The sequence below is a fragment of the Anomaloglossus baeobatrachus genome, chromosome 12 (genome assembly GCF_048569485.1).
Source record: "Anomaloglossus baeobatrachus isolate aAnoBae1 chromosome 12, aAnoBae1.hap1, whole genome shotgun sequence".
Taxonomy (NCBI): Eukaryota; Metazoa; Chordata; class Amphibia; order Anura; family Aromobatidae; genus Anomaloglossus; species Anomaloglossus baeobatrachus.
The window spans coordinates 145,305,025-145,330,204 of NC_134364.1; the positions used below are offsets into that span (position 1 = coordinate 145,305,025).

The window sequence follows — 25,180 nt, forward strand, 5'->3', positions numbered from 1 at the left end:
CTCAGATCTGGTCAGCATGGCGGTGCAGGGCACCCAGGCAGTGCAGTCCCACACCCAGGCTGCCTGGGTGTCTCCTCGGTACCTTCCCCTCCCCCCACCCCCCCTCTTTGCTGTAGTGCTGGCAGTTTCAGGACTCGCCGGGGTCTTTTGGGGAAGGTGGGGGTGAGGAGGACAACGTGAGAGCCCCCACTCCCTTGGGGACCCTCCGCAGCTGGGCGGGCGGCGATAGCTTGCTGCGCCCGCTCTGGCTGTCAGGAGGAATCTCCTGCAGGGCCGCGACGGCCGAAAAGGGGGCGTGTCCAGCCCGGGGGCCTACTTCCGGTGTGAGGCCTCGGGCTGGATTTTGGAGCGATGCGGCCGCTCCCGGCCGGGAGCGCGCCCAGCGGCGGTGGATGGACAACACCCCCCCCCCTCCCTCCACGGGGGGGCCGGAGGACGGCTGACTGCAGGATCACCTCACCTGTGTGGCTGGATTATCGGGACCGGAGAACTGGGCGCAGCAAGCGGCGGCGAGGAGGAGACAGGAGGCGCCTGCAGGGTCACCTCACCTGTGTGGCTGCATTATCGGGACCGGAGGACTGGGCGCAGTAGGCGGCGGCGAGGAGGAGACAGGAGGCGCCTGCAGGGTCACCTCACCTGTGTGGCTGGATCATCAGGACCGGTGGACTGGGCGCAGCAGGTGGCGACGAGGAGGAGACATGAGGCCTGCTGTCTATCCTGGAGCAGGCATTGGGACAAGGGTGCAGCTCTCATCAGTAGCGGCTTCCCCCAGGAGGGGAGTGCCCAGCATTGTGGAGGCGACAATCGGCCCAAACAGGGCATGTGGACACGGTGCTCCTGGCGTCAGGGGCGAACCCGGCGGGCATTCGGTGGCTGCAGCTTGAGGGACTTTCCCGGGATCAGCGACGGACGAATGGCGAAAAGGACGGTGACGGCTGATCTGAGGGTGTCCTCTAGAGGCAGCCTGGCGCAGTAATCAATTTAAGTTTCAGCCTTTTTGTAGTGGTGGGGGGACAGTCGCTATAGTGGAGTAGTGTCTGGAGATATGGGTAGCAGCTGGGGGGTTTGGAGCACGTGGTTAGTTCATAGGTCGGTTGGTGCCGTGGTCCCTGGGGGGTGTGGGTTCATGTTCTGGAGGCCAGGGGCAGAGTTACAGACGGGGTGGTCTCATGGCAGCGGGGCCGTGAGGGTGCAGGTGGCATCAGGTCCGGTGGTTACAGTTTCAGGTTGGGGATGGCGAGGTTTGGAGTTTGCCGCAGTTTAGGTCTTGTGAGACTTGGTGAAGGATGCTGATGATTGCGGCACATGTGAGCGGGTGAGACGGCGCAGTTATTGAAGGTTTGCTGGGGTGTTTCATTATTAATCTTCTGATGCATACCGTGTTTCCCCGAAAGTAGGACTCCCCCGAAAGTAAGGCAGGGTGGGGGTTTCGGGGGGGTCCGCCAATGTAGGGCACCCCCCGATTGTAAGGCAGGGTAGCGGGGGGGCCCGGGGAATGTAAGGCCGCCTATGGGTGGTGGTCGCGGCGTAATGTAAGGCCGCATATGGGTGGGGTCACTGGGGACAGTATGGCCGCATATGGGTGGGGTCCCTGGGGAAAGTACAGGAACTTACCGCTGCCGCTGTTCCCTCGCTCCATCCAGGCCTTCTCCAGTCTCGTGCCACCCGTGGTCCGCCTCCGGTGAATGGCCCCCGCAATCTCGCCGGCCTGCGGCGCGTCCCGGGTCAACGCCCTTCCTGCTCGATGCTGATTGGCCGATCAGCCTGTTCGTCACAGGCTCCCTGCTGGCCATCAGCTCGAGCTGTGATTGGCCAGTCAGCCGGCTCGCAGCTGATTGGCCGAATCAGCCGCGACGTCACCACCTGCAGGCTCGCTCCGATTGGTCCAGCGTCCCCGGCATCCGAATCGTCAGCCCGGCACCGCAGAGGAGATCGAAACAGAAGGAAAGTAACGGTAAGTTCCGAAACTCTCTCTCTGTGTGTGTGTGTGTGTGTGTGTGTGTGTGTGTACGGTATGTGTATGGGTGCCGTATGGGGCTGTATGTGTCAGTGTGTGTGTGTGTACGGTACCGGTACGATATGTGTGTGGGTGCCGTGTGGGGCTGTACCGGTACCGTATGTGTCAGTGTGTGTGGTGGCAGAGTGGGGGGCAGAACCACTGTATGGGGAGGCTGCAGGGGGGAGGATGGGGTGGATGCCGGACTGTGAAACAATGGGGAGGCTGCAGGGGGGAGGATGGGGTGTTAAAAAAAATTGTTTTTTTTCCAATGTAAGGCCTCCCCCGAAAGTAAGGCAGGGTGGGACTTTTGGGGGTAAAATTAATGTAAGACAGGGCCTTACTTTTGGGGAAACACGGTAGTGGTTCTTATTGGATGAATTATGGTGGGTAAGGTAAAGGGGCGAGGGGTCCCGCGGTACGGTGTGTGCGGGGAGTTTTCAGGGGGTTTTTGTGAGTGATGTGTAGCTGCGGGGCCCCGGTATAGCGAGAGGGTTGCTGTGGATAAGGGAATAAAGGAGAGCGGAAATGTAGGAGAAGGTGAGGTATAGGTTGCTGTAATGGGTTTGTAGCTTTGCAACCGCATCAATGGTAACATGGGGTTAATTTGTGGCTAGTCAGCATGTTATCCCATTGTGGAGGTTGGTGCTGGGAGGAATGTTGAGTCCAGCGTGACTGAATTGGTGTTAATGTAGGTGCTGGGCAGCTTTGGGCTGCTGTGGGTGAACTCGGTTAATCAGCAATGGTGGGCTGCGGACGGAATAATGGAGTTCTTCGGACAGCCGTGATTACGGGTTGGGACTATGCGAGTTATGGTTTGGACTAGAGGATTGGGTACTTGTGGTGCATAGAGTGTAAGTCGGATAGCTTAGGGCCATCTGGTATTATTGGGTGTTTTGCATGGGTGGACTCCTGGCATCTGTGGGCTGGTGGAGTCTATTTTATATTCATATACAATTTAAAAAACAAAAAAACAAAAGGGAATGCTTGGCCCGGTGGTAGGTATGGGCATCTGGGTAAGGGTTTGCTTAGGGAGTCGTGGTGCTCCGGTCTCACGGCACGAAGGTATTTGGTTTGAAGGTGCAGTTGTGCGTTACGGGAAAATAGTGGTACGCCCCTCGGTGGTCGGCTTTGAGCGGATACTATGGTGTGGCCAAGGTTTTAATTTATCTTGGGGTGTAATATGAGAGCTCAAAGGGGGTTGTGTGTCACAAGGTTTTTCCTTGAGATCGAAAGGCCCGGACATGGTGTTTGGTAAAGTTGTGTCTCCTGATGCCCATAATTGCATATGGAGTCAAATCGGGTCAGTGGTGTGGCTGCAATTTTCCGGTGGGCATTGTAGTACAGGGAGCTTGTCGTGGTCCGGTTTGCGGAGGCAAGCGGACTGTGCATTATGGTTGGAGGTGTTGTTGGGGACCTTGGGATCGAAGGTAATGCTTCAATATCTTCGCCTCAGTAAGTGGTACAGGGCGATGGTTGCAGTTGTTTTGTTTTTTGAGGCCGTGTTAATTTTGGGGTGGAGCATGGTTCCGTTAGGCCGTGTGGGCCTCGTGGAAATTAAGTGGGCCTGATTTCGGATGAAGAAGGTCCATTAGTGTGGTAGTTGTATATGTGGGAAGATTTTGGGATTTTCTGGGGAAGACAGCTCGAGCCTCTGTTGTTGTCAGAGGGTGTGATGGCGGAATAAATCGGTCAGGGGAGACCGGTAGTGATATTTGGCTCTGGGGAAGCTGCAAGGTCAGCTGTAGGGGAAATTTCAAGGCTATGGATTGCAGTCGTTTTACAGCGGGGTTTCACTTTAGCGGTTTCCTGGGAGAACTAGGTTTGGGGTGCGAAGTGACCCAGTAGCATAAGCAGTGTGAGTGTCATCCTGTTGTTGTATCTCAACCCCAGTGGTGGTTGAATTCAGCTGGAGACAGGAGGAGGAGCAGGGTGACTGTACAGTGGTTCTTTGGTCGGTACTGGGGAGGACGATGGTACAGTCTGTACTGCATTTAATTCGTTATAATAAGGCCAGCGGGGCATGGTGTGGATTCCGGTATAATTTGGGAGCTTGTGGCATGGTGTGCCGGTGGGCCTGAGTGGCCGTCAGAGGGACCCGGTGGCTCCTGCCACCAAGGATCAGGGGAGTGCGGTGCAGTAAGGTGGACTGGATACGCTGGCTGGTGCGTATATTGGATGCTCAGAGTTTAAGTGATGGATGAAAAGGTTTTAATGGTTGGTTTGGCTTGCAAGTTGGGGGAGCAAACGTTGGGTGTGTGGGGGTCCAGGCCACGCAAGGTGTCACGTGGCCTGTTCTGTGGCAGGGGTAGGTCTGGTCCAGAGGCGGTTTAACGGATAATGTTATTTGATTGGAGAGTCACTTGTAGGATATAGTGGCTCCGGTTACAAGGATCTTGCAGGCATGGGTCCTGCAAGGTGGGGGGTATTGATCCATAGGTGATTCATACCTCATCTCCGGCCCGGTGTGTGTTGCGGCCAGGGATCATGTTTTGGTGGTGGAAGGTGGTTTCTGGACCGGGCCTACCCAGGGTTACGTATTGTATTACGTACTGTATTATTATTATTATGGTATTACCTATTGTTAAATGTTTCGGACGCCCGTTGGACGGCGCCCCCTTGTGTTAATGTGTAAACAATAGGCAATAAAGGGCTGCTGTGGCCATTTTTTACCAAGTCGCAAGCAGTGTCCGTGTATTATTGATACCGGGTAAGGGTAATTGGGAATAATATAGGAATCAACGACCGGAAAATCCCTCCTGGAAATGTCAAGAAAGCCATGGAACCCATAGGGTGTAGGGGCGACATGACAGCCCAGAGGGTAGGGAGTTGATGGGGTTAAACAGTGTTGGTTCGTTTAGGAATGAGGAAAAGAAGGTGATTGGTTAGGGGGTGGAGTGTGGTGGAAGGAAAGGAGGGAGCTTCATGGTGTATATAATAGGAGGTGGGAGTCAATTACCTCCTCTTGCACTTCCTGGATGACAGCTTCCCCACCCACCCTCCCTTCTATTGTGTATTGTTATTATTGGTGTTTATATGGATGTATAATTATTCAATTTTAAGAGACGTTACAAAAAAAAAAAAAAAAAAGAGAAAAGAAAGGATTGGAGAAAGTGTCGTGTATAAAATAATAATAATAATAAAAAAAAATATTTCTTTGTGGATTGTGATGTATATTGTCATTTGGGATTCTTGTAAGTGGGTGAATAAGATCGGGGTAATGTGGGAATATATGTATATGTATATGATGTGTATGATGTATATATGTATGGTCAGCATAAATAATGGGGATTATGTCCTTTGTCACAGCAGCGGGGGTAGGTCTGGTCCAGAGGAGCTCTAATTGTTACTGGTGTTTGGGTGGAGAGCCACTGGGGAAGGTACGGTGGCTCCGGTTACTGGTGACCTGCAGGTACAAGGTTGTCTGCAGGGAGGAGGTATTGCTCCGTTGGTGATCAATGCCTTATATATGGGTCAGGGTTGTTGCCAAGGATTATATATTAAGGAGTTGATGGTTGCCAGGGAGTCACAGGTGGCTACAGTGCCCCAGGTGATAGGTAATTGAAAGTATGGGAGTTTTTGGTTTGGGTAAGGGTATTACTCCTTTGGTGACTTTTACCTCATTTAAATATGGGACCATTGTTATGGTCAGTGATCCATTTTGGTGAAATGGTAATCGCAGGAAGAGTCATTGGTTGGGGTCATGGTTCTGGATCCAAGTGCAGTGCAAGCACGTGGTTCTGCAAGGCATAGGGGTTTTGATCCGTAGGTGATTAATACCTCTTATCTCTGGGCTGGTTGCAGCCGGGGATGTTGTTGGATTAAAGTCGCTAACGGGCTTTAAGGTTTTTGAGGTCACAGTTACTGTTATGCACATGAAGAATTGATCCGTAGGTGATTGATGCCTCATATCTCTGGGCTGGAGGTTGCAGCCAGGGATAATATTGAGTTGGAGGTAAAGAGGAATGTAAGGTTTTGAGACACGGTTGATACTTGATGCTTCTTGGGGGGGGGGTTTAATCCGTAGGTGATTAATGCCTCGTATCTCTGGGTCGGTGTGTTGTGGCCAGGGATTGTGTTTTCTGACGGTTTGTGTGATTGAAGAGTCACTTGCGGAATACAGTGGCTTTGGTTACAGGGATCTTGCAGGCATGGGGTCCTGCAAGGTTGGGGTATTGATCCGTAGGTGATTAATGCCTCGTATCACTGGGTCGGTGTGTTGCGGCCAGGGATTGTGTTCTGGTGGTGGAGTATGGCTTCTGGACCGGACTTATGGCAGGGGTAGGTCTGGTCCAGAGGCGGTTTAACGGATAATGTTATTTGATTGGAGAGTCACTTGTAGGATATAGTGGCTCCGGTTACAAGAATCTTGCAGGCATGGGTCCTGCAAGGTAGGGGGTATTGATCCGTATGTGATTCATACCTCATCTCCGGCCCGGTGTGTGTTGCGGCCAGGGATCATGTTTTGGTGGTGGAAGGTGGTTTCTGGACCGGGCCTACCCAGGGTTACGTATTGTATTACGTACTGTATTATTATTATTATGGTATTACCTATTGTTAAATGTTGGGGACGCCCGTTGGACGGCACCCCCTTGTGTTAGTGTGTAAACAATAGGCAATAAAGGGCTGCTGTGGCCATTTTTTACCAAGTCGCAAGCAGTGTCCGTGTATTATTGATACCGGGTAAGGGTAATTGGGAATAATATAGGAATCAACGACCGGAAAATCCCTCCTGGAAATGTCAAGCCTTATACTAAAGCTCCAGAAGCAGGGACTAGGGGAAACTATATGGAGCTGGGTAAGGAATTGGCTAAAAGATTGGAAACAAAGAGTAGTCATAAATGGTACATTCTCTAAATGGTCAGCAGTGGGGTGCCGCAGGGATCTGTGCTAGGACCGATTCTTTTTAATCTCTTTATTAATGACCTTGTGGATGGGATTGATAGTAAAGTGTCAGTCTTTGCTGATGACACCAAACTATGTAGGATATTAAAAACTGACCTTGATAGTACAATATTACAAAAAGAGCTGGATAAGATGTCAGAATGGGCAGATACTTGGCAAGTGAGATTTAATGTTGATAAATGTAAAGTAATGCACCTAGGACAGAGTAATCCTATAGCTGCGTATACATTAAATGGAAGTAAACTCGGGACTACAGAACAGGAGAAGGACTTGGGTATTCTCATTACTAATAAGCTGAGCAGCAGCACTCAATGTCAAGCAGCAGCTGCAAAAGCAAACAAGATTTTAGGGTGTATAAAAAGAGAGATTAGATCCTGTGATCCCAACTTATTGTTACCCTCTATAAATCACTTGTAAGGCCACATCTAGAATATGGGATCCAGTTTTGGGCTCCACATTTTAAAAAGGACATTCAGCATTTAGTCAGTTTAAAGGCAGCTAACTAGACTACTACAAAGAATGGAAGCCACCCATATGATGAGTAATGGAGGCCACCCATATGATGAGTAATGGAGGCCGCCCATATGATGAGTAATGGAGGCCGCCCGTATGATGAGGAATGGAGGCCACCCATATGATGAGTAATGGAGGCCACCTGTATGATGAGACGTTGAAAAAGATAGCTATGTTTAGCTTAGGAAAAAGATGTCTAGGAGGAGATCTTATTTATATGTATAAATACATGTGTGGTCAATATAAAGGACTGGAACATGACTTAAGGGGGCTTTACACGCTACGATATTGTTAATGTTTTATCGTCGGGGTCACGTCGTTAGTGACGCACATCCAGCGTCATTAATGATATTGCAGCGTGTGACACTTATGTGCGACCTAAAACGATCGCAAAAGCAGCCAAAATCGTTTGCCGCGGAGAGGTCGTCCTAAAACAAAAAATCGTTTACCTCTCCTTTAGTGATGTTGTTCCTCGTTCCTGCGGCAGCACACATCACTGTGTGTGACACCACAGGAGCGAGGAACATCTCCTTACCTACCTCCATCGGCAATGCGGAAGGAGGAGGTGGGCGGGAAGTTTACGTCCCACTCATCTCCGCCCCTCCGCTTCTATTGGACGCCTGCCGTGGGACATTGCTGTGACGCCGCACGACCCATCCCCTTAGAAAGGAGGCGGGTCGCCGGCCAGAGCAACGTCGTAGGGCAGGTAAGCCGTGTGACGGGGGTGTGCGATTTTGTGCGCGACGGGCAGCGATATGCCAGTGTCGCACAAACGATGGGGGCGGGTACGCACGCTAGCTATATCGGTACCGATATCGCTACCGTGTAAAGCCCACTTTATTCCTTCCAAAGACAATACTAAGGACCAGGGGGCATACACTGCAAGTGGAAGAAAAGCGATTCTGGCAGCTAAATAGGAAAGGGTTCTTTACAGTTAGAGCAGTCAGACTGTGGAATACCCTACCACAAGAGGTAGTAATGGCAGATACTATAACAGCTTTATATCAGGGCGGATGATTTCCTCAGTACACAACATTGTTGGTTAGAAATGACTTTGGGACAAAATGTATAACTGATGGAGCAAGGTTGAACTAGATGGACCTAGGTTTTTTCAACCTAAGTAACTATGTAATCTAAAACAATGGAGGTTGAAGCCCAGTGATCAGAGTAATGCAGAGAAAGGTGGAGGAGTTGTGCACTGTCAATTGGTAGATACCCGTGTTACCCGTATACTCCCCATATATATCCCACCTATACCATCCTGCAGAGGTAAATGGTCCAGGATCACTGGTCTTCTTTAGTGTGCTTATTAGTTCTGGAATGTTTGTGTTCCTTTTTTCTACTAACTACTGTGCACTCTACATATCACTCATCTTACCTAGCACCTTTAGTGTCACAACAGCCTCAAACGTTCCTGCTGGGAAGGTGTAGACACGACACTGGTAGACACCTTCATCTGCTTGGACAACGTTCTTCAGGATTATTGTCCCATCTTCTGGCTTCAAAGGAGATTTTTCCTTCACTCTTCCTTCATACTCAGGAGTGACATGAGCTCCAAACTCTGTGTTTAGAATGGCAATTTGCATGCTTTGACCATTCATGACTTTCTTTGACCAGATCACTTGAGTAACCTTCTCTTGTTCCTGGGCTTCATAAAAACATATAAGAGAGACATCTAATCCCAGGACTACGGTGACTCCATTCTCTGTCCTTACAATACCGGCCAAACTTCCTGTGAAGTGAGAAGAATATCGTCATTACCAAGACATGGGGTTCCCTCAACTAAAACATGGGGCTATGTGCATCCTCATATCTACTTCCTTCAGCTCAGGGTCTCTGTATATTAATACTCTTCCTAGACACACAGTCCTGGCTCTGTAAGTCCTCCACCATGGCTCTTACACATCACACACCGCAGAGACCAAATCCCCTCCGATATATACAGTGGAAACCAGGCATTTCCATCCACTCTTTATTAAGAAGCATCTGACATGACATTAGAATAAACCTTTCTTGTTTTTGAACCAAAATTATTTATATTTGCCAAATGCCAGAATACTGAGAGAGACAGAGAGAGAGAGAGAGAATGGTTTAAGGCATTGTTATTACTTTCTGCAAAGTCAAAAGTTTACATACACTAAAGGCCCTGTCACACACAGAGATAAATCTGTGGTTGCAGTGAAATTGTGGACAATCAGTGCCAGGTTTGTGGCTGTGTACAAATAGAACAATATGTCCATGATTTCACTGCAACCACAGATCTGAAAAAGATTTATCTGTGTGTGACAGGGCCTTAAGAGTACTATGCCTTTAAATATGGGAGCGCCCATATGATGATGTCATGTGTTTGGAAGCTTCTGATAGGTTTATTGGCAACATCTGACTTAATTAGAGACACGCCTGTGGATGTATTTTAATGAACACCTGAAACACACAGCTTCTTTGTGTATCATCATGGGAAAGTCAAAAGAAATCGGCGTAGCATCATGGGAAAGTCAAAAGAAATCGGCCAAGATCTCAGGAAGAGAAATTGTGGACTTGTCTGATTCATCCTTGTGTACAATTTCCAGATACCTGAAGGTGCCTTGTTCATCTGCAAAAAAATTATATGCAAGTACAAATAAGATGGGCATGTACAGCCATCATACCGCTCAGGAAGGAGATTGGTTCTGTGTACCAGAGATGAATCTTGTGCCTTGTGAAGATTCTGGCGGAAGCTGGTAAGATTGTGTCATTATCCACAGTGAAACGAGTACTGTATGAAAATGGGCTGAAAGGCCGCTCTGCCAAGAAGAAGCCATTACTCCAAAAGAAACATAAAAACGCCAGATTAATGTTTCCATATGCACACAGGAACAAATAAAATACCTTAATTTTTGGAGACATGTCCTGTGGTCTGACAAAACTAAGGGGTACTTTACACGTTGCGACATCGCTAGCATCGGCTAGTGATGCCGAGCGAGATAGTATCCACCCCCGTCACACATGCGATATGTGGTGATTGCTGCCGTAGCGAACATTATCGCTACGGCAGCTTCACATGCACATACCTGCTGTGTGACCTCGCTGTGACCGCCGAACAATCCCTCCTTCAAGGGGGAGGTGCATTCGGCATCACAGCGACGTCACCGCAACGTCACTAATCGGCTGGCCAATAGAAGCGGAGGGGCGGAGATGAGCGGGAAATAACAACCCACCCACCTTCTCCCTTCCGCATTGCCGTCGGGACGCAGGTAAGGAGATGTTTGTCGCTCCTGCTGGTTTACAAACAGCGATGTGTGGAGCTGTAGGAACGACAAACAACATCTTACCTGTGGTCGACCCGACATTATGGAAATGAACGACACTACACAGATCAACAATTTTCGACGCTTTTGCGATCATTTATCGTTGCACCTAGGATTTACACATTGCGATGTCGCTACCGGTGCCGGATATACAGTTAGGTCCAGAAATATTTGGACAGTGACACAAGTTTTGTTATTTTAGCTGTTTACAAAAACATGTTCAGAAATACAATTATATATATAATATGGGCTGAAAGTGCACACTCCCAGCTGCAATATGAGAGTTTTCACATCCAAATCGGAGAAAGGGTTTAGGAATCATAGCTCTGTAACGCATAGCCTCCTCTTTTTCAAGGGACCAAAAGTAATTGGACAAGGGACTCTAAAGCTGGTGTCACACTAAACGACAGCGACAACGACGTCGCTGTTACGTCACCATTTTCGGTGACGTAACAGCGACCTTGTAAGTCGCTGTTATGATCGCTGCTTAGCTGTCAAACACAGCAGAAGCAGCGATCATAAGGTCGCTGTGCTACATGTTCAGAGAGCAGGGAGCCGCGCTTAGCGCTGGCTCCTTGCTCTCCTACAGCACACATCGGGTTAATTAACCCGATGTGTGCTGCAGCTACATGTCACAGTTCAGAGAGCAGGGAGCCGCGCACTGCTTAGCGCTGGCTCCTTGCTCTCCTTGCTACAGTATACATCGGGTTAATTACCCGATGCATACTGAAAGCCACATGTCACAGTGCAGGAGCCGGCGCTGGCAGCAAGAGCGGAGGCTGGTAACCAGCGTAAACATCGGGTAACCAGGGAAAGGGCTTCCCTTGGTTACCCGATGTTTACGCTGGTTACAGCTTACCGCAGCTGCCAGTGCCGGCTCCTGATCGCTTCATTTCGTCGCTCTCTCGCTGTCACACACAGCGATGTGTGTGTCACAGCGGGAGAGTGACGACCAAAAAATGAAGCTGGACATTCAGCAACGACCGGCGACCTCACAGCAGGGGCCAGGTCGTTGCTGGATGTCACACACAGCGACAGCGACGGGACGTCGCTGCAACGTCACAGAAAATGGTGACGTAGCAGCGACGTCGTTGTCGTCGTCGTTATGTGTGACACCAGCTTAAGGGCTGCAATTAACTCTGAAGGCATCTCCCTCGTTAACCTGTAATCAATGAAGTAGTTAAAAGGTCTGGGGTTGATTACAGGTGTGTGGTTTTGCATTTGGAAGCTGTTGCTGTGACCAGACAACATGCGGTCTAAGGAACTCTCAATTGAGGTGAAGCAGAACATCCTGAGGCTGAAAAAAAAGAAAAAATCCATCAGAGAGATAGCAGACATGCTTGGAGTAGCAAAATCAACAGTCGGGTACATTCTGAGAAAAAAGGAATTGACTGGTGAGCTTGGGAACTCAAAAAGGCCTGGGCGTCCACGGATGACAACAGTGGTGGATGATCGCCGCATACTTTCTTTGGTGAAGAAGAACCCGTTCACAACATCAACTGAAGTCCAGAACACTCTCAGTGAAGTAGGTGTATCTGTCTCTAAGTCAACAGTAAAGAGAAGACTCCATGAAAGTAAATACAAAGGGTTCACATCTAGATGCAAACCATTCATCAATTCCAAAAATAGACAGGCCAGAGTTAAATTTGCTGAAAAACACCTCATGAAGACAGCTCAGTTCTGGAAAAGTATTCTATGGACAGATGAGACAAAGATCAACCTGTACCAGAATGATGGGAAGAAGAAAGTTTGGAGAAGAAAGGGAATGGCACATGATCCAAGTCACACCACATCCTCTGTAAAACATGGTGGAGGCAACGTGATGGCATGGGCATGCATGGCTTTCAATGGCACTGGGTCACTTGTGTTTATTGATGACATAACAGCAGACAAGAGTAGCCGGATGAATTCTGAAGTGTACCGCGGGATATACTTTCAGCCCAGATTCAGCCAAATGCCGCAAAGTTGATCGGACGGCGCTTCATAGTACAGATGGACAATGACCCCAAGCATACAGCCAAAGCTACCCAGGAGTTCATGAGTGCAAAAAAGTGGAACATTCTGCAATGGCCAAGTCAATCACCAGATCTTAACCCAATTGAGCATGCATTTCACTTGCTGAAATCCAGACTTAAGACGGAAAGACCCACAAACAAGCAAGACCTGAAGGCTGCGGCTGTAAAGGCCTGGCAAAGCATTAAGAAGGAGGAAACCCAGCGTTTGGTGATGTCCATGGGTTCCAGACTTAAGGCAGTGATTGCCTCCAAAGTATTCGCAACAAAATATTGAAAATAAAAATATTTTGTTTGGGTTTGGTTTATTTGTCCAATTACTTTTGACCTCCTAAAATGTGGAGTGTTTGTAAAGAAATGTGTACAATTCCTACAATTTCTATCAGATATTTTTGTTCAAACCTTCAAATTAAACGTTACAATCTGCACTTGAATTCTGTTGTAGAGGTTTCATTTCAAATCCAATGTGGTGGCATGCAGAGCCCAACTCGCGAAAATTGTGTCACTGTCCAAATATTTCTGGACCTAACTGTATGTCACTAACGATGTCACCCCGACGATTTTTCGGATGCGATGTCACAACGTGTAAAGCCCCCCTAAGATTGAACTGTTCAGCCATAATGACCATTGTTACATTTGGAGGAGAAAGGGAGAATCTTTACAGCCTTGAACACCATCCCAACTGTTACACACGGGGGTGGCAGCATCATGTTGGGGGGATGTTTTGCTGCAGGAGGGACTGGTGATCTTCTCAAAAAAGATGGCATCATGAGGAAAGAAGATTAAGTGGCAATACTGAAGAACATCTCAAGACATCAGCCAGGAACTTAAAGCTTGGGCAGAAATGGGTCTTCCAAATGGACAATGACCCGCAGCATACTGCCAAACTGGTTATAAAGTCAATGTTTTGGAGTTGCCATCACAAAGTCCTGATCTCAATGCTATGGAAAATTTATGGGCAAAGCTAAAAAGGCTGGTGCGAGTGGCGACCTCCAAACATGGCTCAGCTACACCAGTTCTGTCAGGAGGAATCGGCCCAAATTCCACCAACTATTGTGAGAAGCTTGTGGAACGAAATCCAAAATGTTTCCCCCAAGTCACACAGTGTAAGGGCAATGCTACCAAATACTAGTGACCTGGAGGAAACGTCACTGTGCGGAAAGTAATAAAAATGCCTGAACACATTCTCTTTCTCATTATTCTGGAGAGCGGAGGGAAAAATCTGCAGATGTGTCTTTATAGACAGCAGAGCGAAACGTCTAGTTTCAACAATTAACTCAATGATACCCCTCCCGTCATATCGTTTGTGTGATACAGACAGGAACCCAACAATTATTCCATGCATATAATGTCTATCATGCAGGCTTCTCATATATGGCTGATCCTACAGCTATATTATCTATATGATGATTAGCAGACCCCTGCTATCTTGCAGGCTTCTCATATATAGGTGACCCTACATCTATATTATCTATATGATGATTAGAAGACCCCTGCTATCATGCAGGCTTCTCATATATAGCTGCCCTAAAGCTATATTATCTATATGATGATTAGAAGACCCCTGCTATCTTGCAGACTTCTCATATATGGTTGACCATACAGCTATATTATTTTCATGATGATTAGAAGACCCCTGCTATCTTGCTTCTAGGGGGTATTTAAATGCAGGTTATTTTTTGCACATCTTCTTGGATGCCCCAGCCTTTTCCCTGAGCCACGTTCCTCAGCCTTTTCCCTGAGCCAAGTTCCCCAGCCTTTTCCCTGAGCCAAGTTCCCCAGCCTTTTTCCTGAGCCAAGTTCCCCAGCCTTTTCCCTGAGCCAAGTTCCCCAGCCTTTTCCCTGAGCCAGAGTCCCCAGCCGTTTCCCTGAGCCAAGTTCCCCAGTCTTGTCTTAGAGCGAAGTGAGTGCCAGAGCCTTGTGTGTGAGCCAAATCCTTGATACTTATCTGAGCTAGGTGCTTGAACCTTGTCCCCTGTGCCAAGTGCCCGAACATTGTCCTTGAGCCATGTTTCTGAACCTTGTCCCTGAGTCTTGTGCTTAAGCTAAGTGCCCGAGCCTTGCTCCTGAGCCAAGTGCCTAAGCCTTGTCTTTGAGCCAAGTGTGCGAACCTTGTCCCTGAGCTAAGTTCCCAAGCTTTGCTCTTGAGCCAAGTTCCTGAGTCTTGCTCCTAAGCCAAATTCTTGAGCCTTACCCCTGAGCAGAGTTCCTGAGCCTTGCCCTTGAGCCGAGTTCCTGAGCCTTTTCCCTGAACCAAGTGCCTGAGACTTGTGGCTGAACTTTGTGCCTGAGCCTTGTCCTTGGGCCAAGTGCCTCAGCCTTTTCCCTGAGCCAAGTAGCCTAGCCTTGTCCTAGAGCCAAGTGCCAGACCCTTGTGTGTGAGCCAAATCCTTGAACCTTGCCCTTGAGCCAAGTGCCTGAGCTTTGTCCCTGATCCAAGTGCCTAAGCCTTACTCCTGAGCAAAGTACCCAAGCCTTGCCCTTGAGCCAAGTGTCGGAGCCTTGTGCATGAGCGAAGGGCTGGAGACTTGGGCATGAGCCAAGTGCCCGAGCGTTGCACATGAGCCAAATGTCCGAGCCTTGCACATCAGCCGTGCCCAAGCCTTGTCCCTGATACAAAATCTTCAGGCTTGTGCATGACCCAAGTGCCCAAGCCTTGTCCCTGAGACAAAATCTTAAGCCTTGTGCATGAGCCAAGTTCCCGAGCCTTGCTCTTAAGCCAAGTGCCAGAGCCTTGTCCCTAGGCCAAGTGCCAGAGCCTTGTCCCTAGGCCAAGTGCCCCAGCCTTTTCCCTGAGCTAAGTACCCAAGCCTTGTCCTAGAGCCAAGTGCCAGAGCCTTGTGTGTGAGCCAAATCCTTGAGCCTTGTCCCTGAGCCAAGTGCCCAAACCTTGTCCCTGAGCCAAGTGCCCGAACCTTGTCCCTGTGCCAAGTGCCCGAACCTTGTCCCTGTGCCAAGTGCCCGAACCTTGTCCCTGTGCCAAGTGCCTGAACCTTGTCCCTGAGCCAAGTGCCCAAACCTTGTCCCTGAGCCAAGTGCTCAAACCTTGTCCCTGAACCAAGTACCCGAGCCTTGCCCTTGAGCCAAGTGCCGGAGCCATGCCCATGAGTGAATGGCTGGAGCCTTGTGCATGAGCGAAATGTCGAAGCATTGTGCATGAGCCAAGTGCCCGAGCCTTACACATGAGCCAAGTGCCCAAGCCTTGCGCATCAGCCAAGTGCCCAAGGCTTGTCCTTGAGGCAAAATCTTGAGCATTGTGCATGAGCCAAGTGTCCGAGCTTTGTCCCTGAGCCAAGTGCCAAATCTTTGCGCATGAGCCAAGTGCCAGAGCCTTGCACATGAGCCAAGTGCCAGAGCCTTGTCTTTGAGCCAAAATCTTGAGCCTTGTGCATAAACCAAGTGCTGAAGCTTTGCGCATGAGCCAACTGCCGTAGCCTTGCATATGAGCCAAGTGCCTGAGCCTTGTCCCTGAGCCAAAATCTTGAGCCTTGTGCATGAGCCAAGTGCTGAAGCCTTGCGCATGAGCCAAGATCCGGAACGTTATGCATGCGCCAAGTGCCGGAGCCTTGTCCCTGAGCCAAAATCTTGTACCTTGTGCAAAAGCCAAGTGCTGGAGCTTTGCACATGAGCCATGTGCCGGAAACTTGTGCATGAGCCAAGTGCCCAAGCTTTGTCCCTGAGCCAAGTGCTGAAGCTTTGCGCATGAGCCAAGTTCCGGAACGTTATGCATGAGCCAAGTGCCGAAGCCTTATCTCTAAGCCAAAATCTTGAGTCTTGTGCAAAAGCCAAGTGACTGAGCTTTGTCCCTGAGCCAAGTGCCCGAGCCTTGTGCCTGAGCCAAGTGGCTAAGCCTTGCGCATGAGCCAAGTGCCAGAGCTTTGTCCCTAAGACAAAATCTTGAGCCTTGCACATGAGCCAAGTGCCAGAGCCTTGTCGCTGAGCCAAGTGCAGCAGCCTTGTCCATGAGCCAAGTACCTGAGCCTTGCACAGGAGCCAAGTGCCAGACCTTTGCACATGAGCCAAGTGCTGGAGTCTTGTCTCTGAGACAAAATCTTGAGCCTTAAGCATGCTTGTCTCTGAGCTAAGTGCCTGAGCTTTTCCCCTGAGCCAAGTGCCGGAGCATTGCTCATGAGCAAAGTGGCGGACTTTTCCGCATGAGCCAAATGCCGGAGCCTTGCACATGAGCTAAGTGCTGGAGCCTTGCACAAAATGAGCAAAATGTCCTAGCCTTGTCCCTGAGAAAAGTGTCTGAGCCAAATGCTTGATCTTTGTCCCTGAGCCAAGTGCCCAACCCAAGTGCCCTTAGGCTTGTCACTGAGCCAAGTTCCCGAACCTTGTCGCTGAGCCAAGTTCCCGAACCTTGTCGCTGAGCCAAGTTCCCGAACCTTGTCGCTGAGCCAAGTTCCCGAACCTTGTCGCTGAGCCAAGTTCCCGAACCTTGTCGCTGAGCCAAGTTCCCGAACCTGGTCGCTGAGCCAAGTTCCCGAACCTGGTCGCTGAGCCAAGTTCCCGAACCTGGTCGCTGAGCCAAGTTCCCGAACCTGGTCGCTGAGCCAAGTTCCCGAACCTTGTCGCTGAGCCAAGTTCCCGAACCTTGTCGCTGAGCCAAGTTCCCGAACCTTGTCGCTGAGCCTTGTCCCTGAGGCAAGTGCCAGAGCCTTGTCCCTCAGACAAGTGCCAGAGCCTTGTCCCTGAGACAAGTGCCAGAGCCTTGTCCCTGAGACAAGTGCCAGAGCCTTGTCCCTGAGGCAAGTGCCAGAGCCTTGTCCCTGAGGCAAGTGCCAGAGCCTTGGCCCGGAGGCAAGTGCCAGAGCCTTGTCCCTGAGGCAAGTGCCAGAGCCATCTCACTGAGGTTGTAACTTAGCCATGTGTCTGTACTTGAGCCTTGAATATGAATCAAGACTCCATTGTGGAGAAATCATTTTTGGACACCTTGCAGTTCTGATCTGGCAGGAAGGGCGGTGACAGGGTGATAAGTCACATTCTAAACTTCCTATCAGCCAAATCATGCAGAAAATGTTGACAGGCGCCTTATACTAGAAAAACCTGATGTTCTGGATTCCACATATTACTCTGCATCATGAAAAAACTCGTTAATACTCAGCCAAGTCCAGAGCAAAGCAAAACCCTGAAAAATGGGTGCAGGAATATTAGTCAGCAACTTTTCTTACCTCAAAGATATACCCTCCCCTATGAGACATGTAGCAATTCAGACGAAATAGGCCATAATGCAAATCCTACAATGGTGACAGCTTAAAATATGAGAGCAGTACATGTATATGGCGCCCCTGAGGCTTCAGGCGCCACAGGGTACTGCACCCCCATTAGGGTGTAGTACTTATTCTGGGTCCAGGGAAGGTCAATGCCGGTTTCCATCACAGAAATGTGGCGCCCTGGAAAAGCCAGGTCGTCACAGAACTACACCAACACACCCCACACCCCGGTTAGGCACACCGAAGCCAAACACAAAATCCTTGTTGCCTTCCTCCAGGGGCTGATGTCCACACCAGGGGGTGGGCCAGGCGGTTGGTCCCGCCCACCGAAGAGTTCACAGTCCTGGAGGCGGGAAAAGGAGGGGGATGAGATTAGAGTTTTGAAGTGAGAGGAAGTAAAGTGGTAGAGGAGCAGTCTGAAGGCGGTCCGGGTGTGTGGCCCAGACGGAACAGCAAGGTTGGCAGACGGTGGTGACTGTCTGCAGGAGAGGCTAATTGGAGTAAACCGTATGGACCGTGGACGGGCGGTGGCCCGGCGGTACCGGATCGGAGAGTAAAGAGAAGCCAGCACCATCCGGCAGGGCTTACGGACCCCGACAAGGCTAGGAGTCGCCGTCAAATTTGTCAAATCCGTTAGCGAAGCGAACCTCCGGGGTTTCCCAGCAGTCAAGACCCGATTGAAGGCAACCGCTCAAACCGTAGAGGGAAACACAGTCACCGCCAAGGCTACAGTTCCCAGGGCCAGAACCTGCGGGCAAAAGGGGCTCCCTCAGCATCCATCCAAGCTGGGGAGCGGGTTACCGGTGGGAAGCTATTGGAACCGTAACACAACACAGGTGCAGGGAAAGGCAGTCACCATCAACCTGCCGGGAGGAGAAACACTGCAGCCATTTGTGGGACCCGTCCATCCAGCCGTTTGTTTTACCGGAGACTTTGCATTCGTCATTGGCTGAGTGAGTACCACCGTGCCGTGCGGCACAGCGCTGCCCCCGCGACCCTGCACCTCACCAGGCCCCGTAACCCGCCTGTCATCCCTAAACCCCTCACCGTGCCCCAGGACAACCAAACCCCCTACCCACGGAGGGAGAACCAACATCCAAGCTGCTCCCTGTCATCACTTCTGGGATCCCCGTCCAGAGCAGCGGTGGTGTCACCAATCTCACCACAACCGTGGGTGGCGTCACGGACAATATCCCTAAACCCAAACCACCCCCTTTCACTCACGGGCGAGGAACGCCGCTCGAGTCCCCGGGATCCGGCCCACCGCTCGAGCCACCACCGAGCAGCAGCAGTAGCCGGACCCGAGCCAGGAACGTGTTTCAGCAGAGTCCTGGCGTCCCAGCACTAGTTACATATGGCTGCGACCACCGCTCCTCCAGCGGCTCCATCGAGCGCAGACATCTTGTTTCCGTCCCACTTAGTCTTTTTCCGGCTCCTCCTCTACAGGGGCGGGGTTTCGGCTTTCGCGCCTCCACTACTCGGGAAGACGCTCGAGCGGGGACTTTTCGCGCCCAAAATGGCGGCTTCTCCAAATTTTCGGCCGGACACCTCCGGCGGTCACAAGGCGCACCTCTACCAGATGGCAGAGCGGTAAGATCCTGTTGTGGGTGAGCGCAGCGTCCCCTCCTCCGCCCGCGACAACTTGGCGTCACGAACAGGATCTTACCGCTCTGCCATCTGGTAGAGGTGCGCCTTGTGACCGCCGGAGGTGTCCGGCCGAAAATTTGGAGAAGCCGCCATTTTGGGCGCGAAAAGTCCCCGCTCGAGCGTCTTCCCGAGTAGTGGAGGCGCGAAAGCCGAAACCCCGCCCCTGTAGAGGAGGAGCCGGAAAAAGACTAAGTGGGACGGAAACAAGATGTCTGCGCTCGATGGAGCCGCTGGAGGAGCGGTGGTCGCAGCCATATGTATCTAGTGCTGGGACGCCAGGACTCTGCTGAAACACGTTCCTGGATCCAGAAGCAAGATGTGCCAGGAGCTCCCAGCCCAAGTCCACTTCATGCTGGTGAAGTGGACGTCGGAGATGAAGGGCCTGGCCGCAACCGTTTGGGAATCCGAAGTGGAGGTGGTCTCAGAGGAGCGGGTAAGCGACCCACGCCCCTATGTCCTCGAGGGATCGGTCTATACGGCTGAGGGGCCCGGCCCGCTGCCGTCCACCACGCTACCTCCCTCACTGCCCATGCCCGCGGCCAATGCCCCGAGCGACCCGTTACCCCTGCCACTGGTAGCGGAGCCCGCAGCGTCTGTGGGAGAGGGCCCAGACCTGCGGCCCGCGGGCCTTACCCTTACCACCGCCCTGGCACCCATCCCGGCTTCCATCCCGGCCGCAGCGGAGGCGACCCTCGCCCAGAAGCCAGCACCGCAAGTCCTGCTGATCGCTCCCAGACACCCGGCCTCGGCTGAGGCACGGCGGGGATGCAGCTGCCAGGAGGCAGAGCAGGCCATGTCACAGCGGGGTCCCTCATTACCGAAGGTACCGGTCATAGCCGGCACAGGGGGACTCCGGCTGGGCCCATCCCCCACCCCACCTGAACCGGAGCAAGCAGAAAGTGCTCCGCGCCGGGAGCGGCAGCAAAGGCAGCTGCGCCGCGGGATTGCTGATTAAGAAAGAAAAGTTACAGCATGGTAGCGGTTCCCGGTTACCTTGCTGTCGGTCCCCATTGGGACTCTGCTGACGTTAAAGAACGGCCCTCAAGGCTAAGGAGTCCGGTTGGAGGAGCAGTCGTACCCGCATCATCGGCAGCTGAAAATGGAGTCCTGTGGGACAGGGTCACCCCTGTGTGAGGGTGGCGTTGGGGGGCTCGTGCTGTTCGATGGTGGACTGTGGGAAAGTTGCAGGAGGAAGCTGTACCGGAGCCAAGCATTGTGGATGGCCCCTGGGACCCAGCTGCGAGTCCCCGTCGGGACCCTACGGCAAGTCTCCGTTGGGACCCTACAGTTTTGTTTGTGGTAGCCCGTTGGCTACGAGGCACTGTTGTCCCCGTGGGGACTGTCTTTGATCCTTGCGTAAGGAACTGCTTACGGACAAGCCCGAGAACTTGCAGGGCAACCACGAACTTGTGGAATGTAAATAAAAATGTTGGGCTTGAAACCGTTACCGCTTCCGGAGAGGCTGATTTGGAGGATGGGCCTGGAGGAAAGTGATGGCCCAGCCCCGCCACTACCGTAACCGGTGGCGATTCTCCGGGGGGTTCAGGGGTCCCCATGGACGCAAGTCCCCTGAAAGGGACAGAAAGCGCTCGGGCAACTTGGTGCTGGACTGGGGTCAAGGGGTGCTTCCCATTTGCTTAGGGGCAGTATCAGGGCCAGGTTGCTTGGGTGGGAGAAGAGCGGAAGCCGTAACTGTATTTATTAAAAATGTTGGTAACATTTAAGAAATGTGCCTCCCGATGTGGGAAGATTGAAAAATGCTTGTTTTACATGTTTACCGTTTATCTTTTACAGTTAAAATAAAACCGGTGATGGACGGGCAGCCCGCGGACGATCTGCATTTTACTAAGGGGGAATGTGGTGCCCTGGACAAGCCAGGTCATCACAGAACTACACCAACACACCCCACACCCCGGTTAGGCACACCGAAGCCAAACACAAAATCCTTGTTGCCTTCCTCCAGGGGCTGATGTCCACACCAGGGGGTGGGCCAGGCGGTTGGTCCCGCCCACCGAAGAGTTCACAGTCCTAGAGGTGGGAAAAGGAGGTGGATGAGATTAGAGTTTTGAAGTGAGAGGAAGTAAAGTGGTAGAGGAGCAGTCTGAAGGCGGTCCGGGTGTGTGGCCCGGACGGAACAGCAAGGTTGGCAGACGGTGGTGACCGTGTGCAGGAGAGGCTAATTGGAGCAAACTGTATGGACCGTGGACGGGCGGTGGCCTGGTGGTACCGGATCGGAGAGTAAAGAGAAGCCAGCACCATCCGGCAGGGCTTATGGACCTCGACAAGGCTAGGAGTCGCCGTCAAATTTGTCAAATCTTTTAGCGAAGGGAACCTCCGGGGTTTCCCAGCAGTCAAGACCCGATTGAAGGCAACCGCTCAAACCGTAGAGGGAAACACAGTCACCGCCAAGGCTACAGTTCCCAGGGCCAGAGCCTGCGGGCAAAAGGGGCTCCCTCAGCATCCATCCAAGCTGGGGAGCGGATTTCTGGTGGGAAGCCATTGGAACCGTAACACAACACAGGTGCAGGGAAAGGCAGTCACCATCAACCTGCCGGGAGGAGAAACACTGCAGCCGTCTGTGGGACCCGTCCATCCAGCCGTTTGTTTTACCGGAGACTTTGCATTCATCATTGGCTGAGTGAGTACCACCGTGCCGTGCGGCACAGCGCTGCCCCCGCGACCCTGCACCTCACCAGGCCCTGTAACCCGCCTGCCATCCCTAAACCCCTCACCGGGCCCCGGGACAACCAAACCCCCTACCCACGGAGGGGAGAACCAACATCCAAGCTGCTCCCTGTCATCGCTCCCGGGATCCCCGTCCAGAGCAGCGGTGGTGTCACCAATCTCACCACAACCGTGGGTGGCGTCACGGACAATATCCCTAAACCCAAACCACCCCCTTTCACTCACGGGCGAGGAACGCCGCTCGAGTCCCCGGGATCCGGCCCACCGCTCGAGCCACCACCGAGCAGCAGCAGCAGCAGTAGCCGGACCCGAGCAGTGGGTGAGCGCAGCGTCCCCTCCTCCGCCCGCGACACAAACATACAGTAACACTTGGTTGCCCTCTGTAATGGGGACTGGGCCAGGGTCGGATTACAGTAGGGGGTCACTACAGCGTTGGGTTTACAGGACGCCACCACACCAGGGGCTCCCCAGATCCACTGGACTGGGGACTCAGGGTCAGGGAGAAGCAACCACCAGTGAGAGTCAGAAGCACACAGTGGGAAGAGCAGGTTGACCTAGTGAGAGTAGTGAACCAGCTGGTGGCAGCGGCTGGGAGCAACAGCTCAGAACACATGACACAATGACACACAGAGAACAGCTTCAGACACAGAGTAGAGCAGATGTGCCACGAGCGACTCTGTGGGCCAAGGCGTTCAACAAAGTCGCTGGGGAGAAGCAGGGCATCTGCTTCTACAAGACTGGCACTGTCAGGATACCAAATCCTAGGGCAGGAATACTTCACGTTGTCTACCAACAACTCTGCAAGGGTCGCGGGGAATGGCTAGAACCAGTGCTTTTTTTGCGGCGGTATGCGCCGGTACGGCATACCTGAAAATCTGAAGAGCGCCTCTGGCTCTGTCCACATGGCTAATTTGTAAACTATACAAATTAGCCATGTGGAGCGGAGGCACAAGCCAGAGGCGTTTCTAGGGGGGGAGCTGGCGAGGCGCTGTCGGGCTGCCTGATGCGGCGGTGTGGAAGTCTGCCGGGGTGGGAGCCGCTATTCTCTGAGTGTGGCTGTCACGCTGACAGCCGCACTCAAAGAAAGTTCAGCGCGCGGCTCCCACTGCTCAATTCTCCTTGTATCTGTCAGACGCGAGGACAGTTGAAGCGGTGATCTCTGGCGCTGACTTCCGGGTCAGCGCGACGGCTTTCATGTGATCAGGTCAGCTGATCAGACTGCTGACCCGGAAGCCAGCGCCGCAGCACGGAGGCGGCAGAGAAACGCTGTTAAGTACTCCACTGTGGAGCTGAAGACACGGAAGAGAAACATTATGGGGTGAGAGGTGAGTATTTATGAAACAGTATGGGGGAGAGAGGGTGGGGAGGGAACTAGCTGTGGACACATTTTGGGGGGACAGAGGGTGGGGGAGGGGGCAATATTTATATTCACAGTAGGGGGAGAGAAGTGGGAACTATCTGGACAGAGTATGGTGGGAAGAGACGATGGGGAGGGGGAAGTATCTTTGGACACAGTATGAGGAGAGAGAGGATGAGGTTTCATGCATGGGGAGAAAGAGGATGAGGTTTCATGCATGGGGAGAGAGAGGATGAGGTTTCATGCATGGGGAGAGAGAGGATGAGGTTTCATGCATGGGGACAGAGAGGATGAGGGGTGATGCATGGGGACAGAGAGGATGAGGGGTGATGCATGGGAATAGAGGATGAGGGGTGATGCATGGGGACAGAGGATGAGGGGTGATGCATTGGGACAGAGAGGATGTGGAGCGAACTGGAAAGAAATTGAGGACACAGAAGAAAGAGGGACATGGAGGAGCGTGGGCAGGATGGGGAGTGAGGTGGAAAAGTATATGGACACACAGGAGGTAGTGAGGAGACAGTAAGGGATGAGAAGAATGTGAGGGGCACAGAATAAAGACTGGGAAGTGGAGGGGTGTGGTATGGAGAAGGGGCAGAATGGGAGGACAGTGTGAGGTTATAGCAAGGAGGGGGGAGTGTGATGAAGGCACAGTATAAAGACTGGGCAGTATAAGGGGACACAGTGTAAATGACACTGTAAATAGTAGGCTCAGTTTGGAAAGAGAGGGAATATGGAGGGCATGTACCATAAGAGGGACAGTGTGGGTCATATTTTGTGTAGAGAATACTGTGAGGGGCCATTAATTATTCTGGGGCACAGTGTAGGGCAGATATTTTTAAATAGAAGTATTATAATCATTCTGCTACTTTTAGGAGCATCGTGTCGGGATGTGCTGCAGAAGACCGGAGACGATGGAAATCTGCAGAGACGAGATGTGAATGTGAAAAGTCATCATTGCGTCAGGACACGATGAAGAATAGAAAGAAATGACTAGAGACAACATCATCTATAAGGTACCTGAATGTAAATATTTATTTGTGATACTGACAATGTCTTCTCATTAGGCCTTGGTCCCACTTGCGCATTGCTTCTGATGTGAGCGCAATGGGACCCCCACTGAGCAGCTGATTATGGTGCAGGTGGCCGGAAATGCTTATTTCTGGATCTGCTCCGTCCTCTGATGATGTCCGCGGCCGGGTACTACACATCCACCTCATTGATTTTAATAGGAGACTGCTGCCACTATCAGAAGACGGAGCAGATCCAGAACTGAGCACTTCCGGCCACCTGCCACCACCGACACCTAGAGTAGGGAATTTGCGGGGATGCCAGGTGCCGGACCCCGACTAGTCAGACATTGGTGACCAATCATAAGGAAAGGTCATTAATGTTAAAGTAGTGGAAATCTCTTTAATAAAGTCTTGTGCCATCTGACAAGTTAAGGGTTACTATGTTTTTATTTATGTTGTTAGGAGCATTAACGGGGTTGTCCAAATTTGTGATGAGTCTGCAGTCACTCTGTGTGTCACTCTGTGACTGCAGCCTTCTGAATTCTCACAGTG

At 51.6% G+C, this 25,180-nt stretch overlaps 1 protein-coding gene across 1 annotated transcript in view; it reads right to left on the bottom strand.

Annotated features, from left to right (window-relative positions):
* NECTIN4 (nectin cell adhesion molecule 4) overlaps positions 1–25,180 on the bottom strand; it is a 189,890-nt gene that overhangs the window by 81,703 nt on the left and 83,007 nt on the right. Inside the window, exon 2 of the mRNA XM_075330589.1 lies at positions 8,793–9,146. Within this exon, the coding sequence (XP_075186704.1) occupies positions 8,793–9,146 (354 nt within the window). The remainder of the gene's footprint in view (positions 1–8,792; positions 9,147–25,180) is intronic.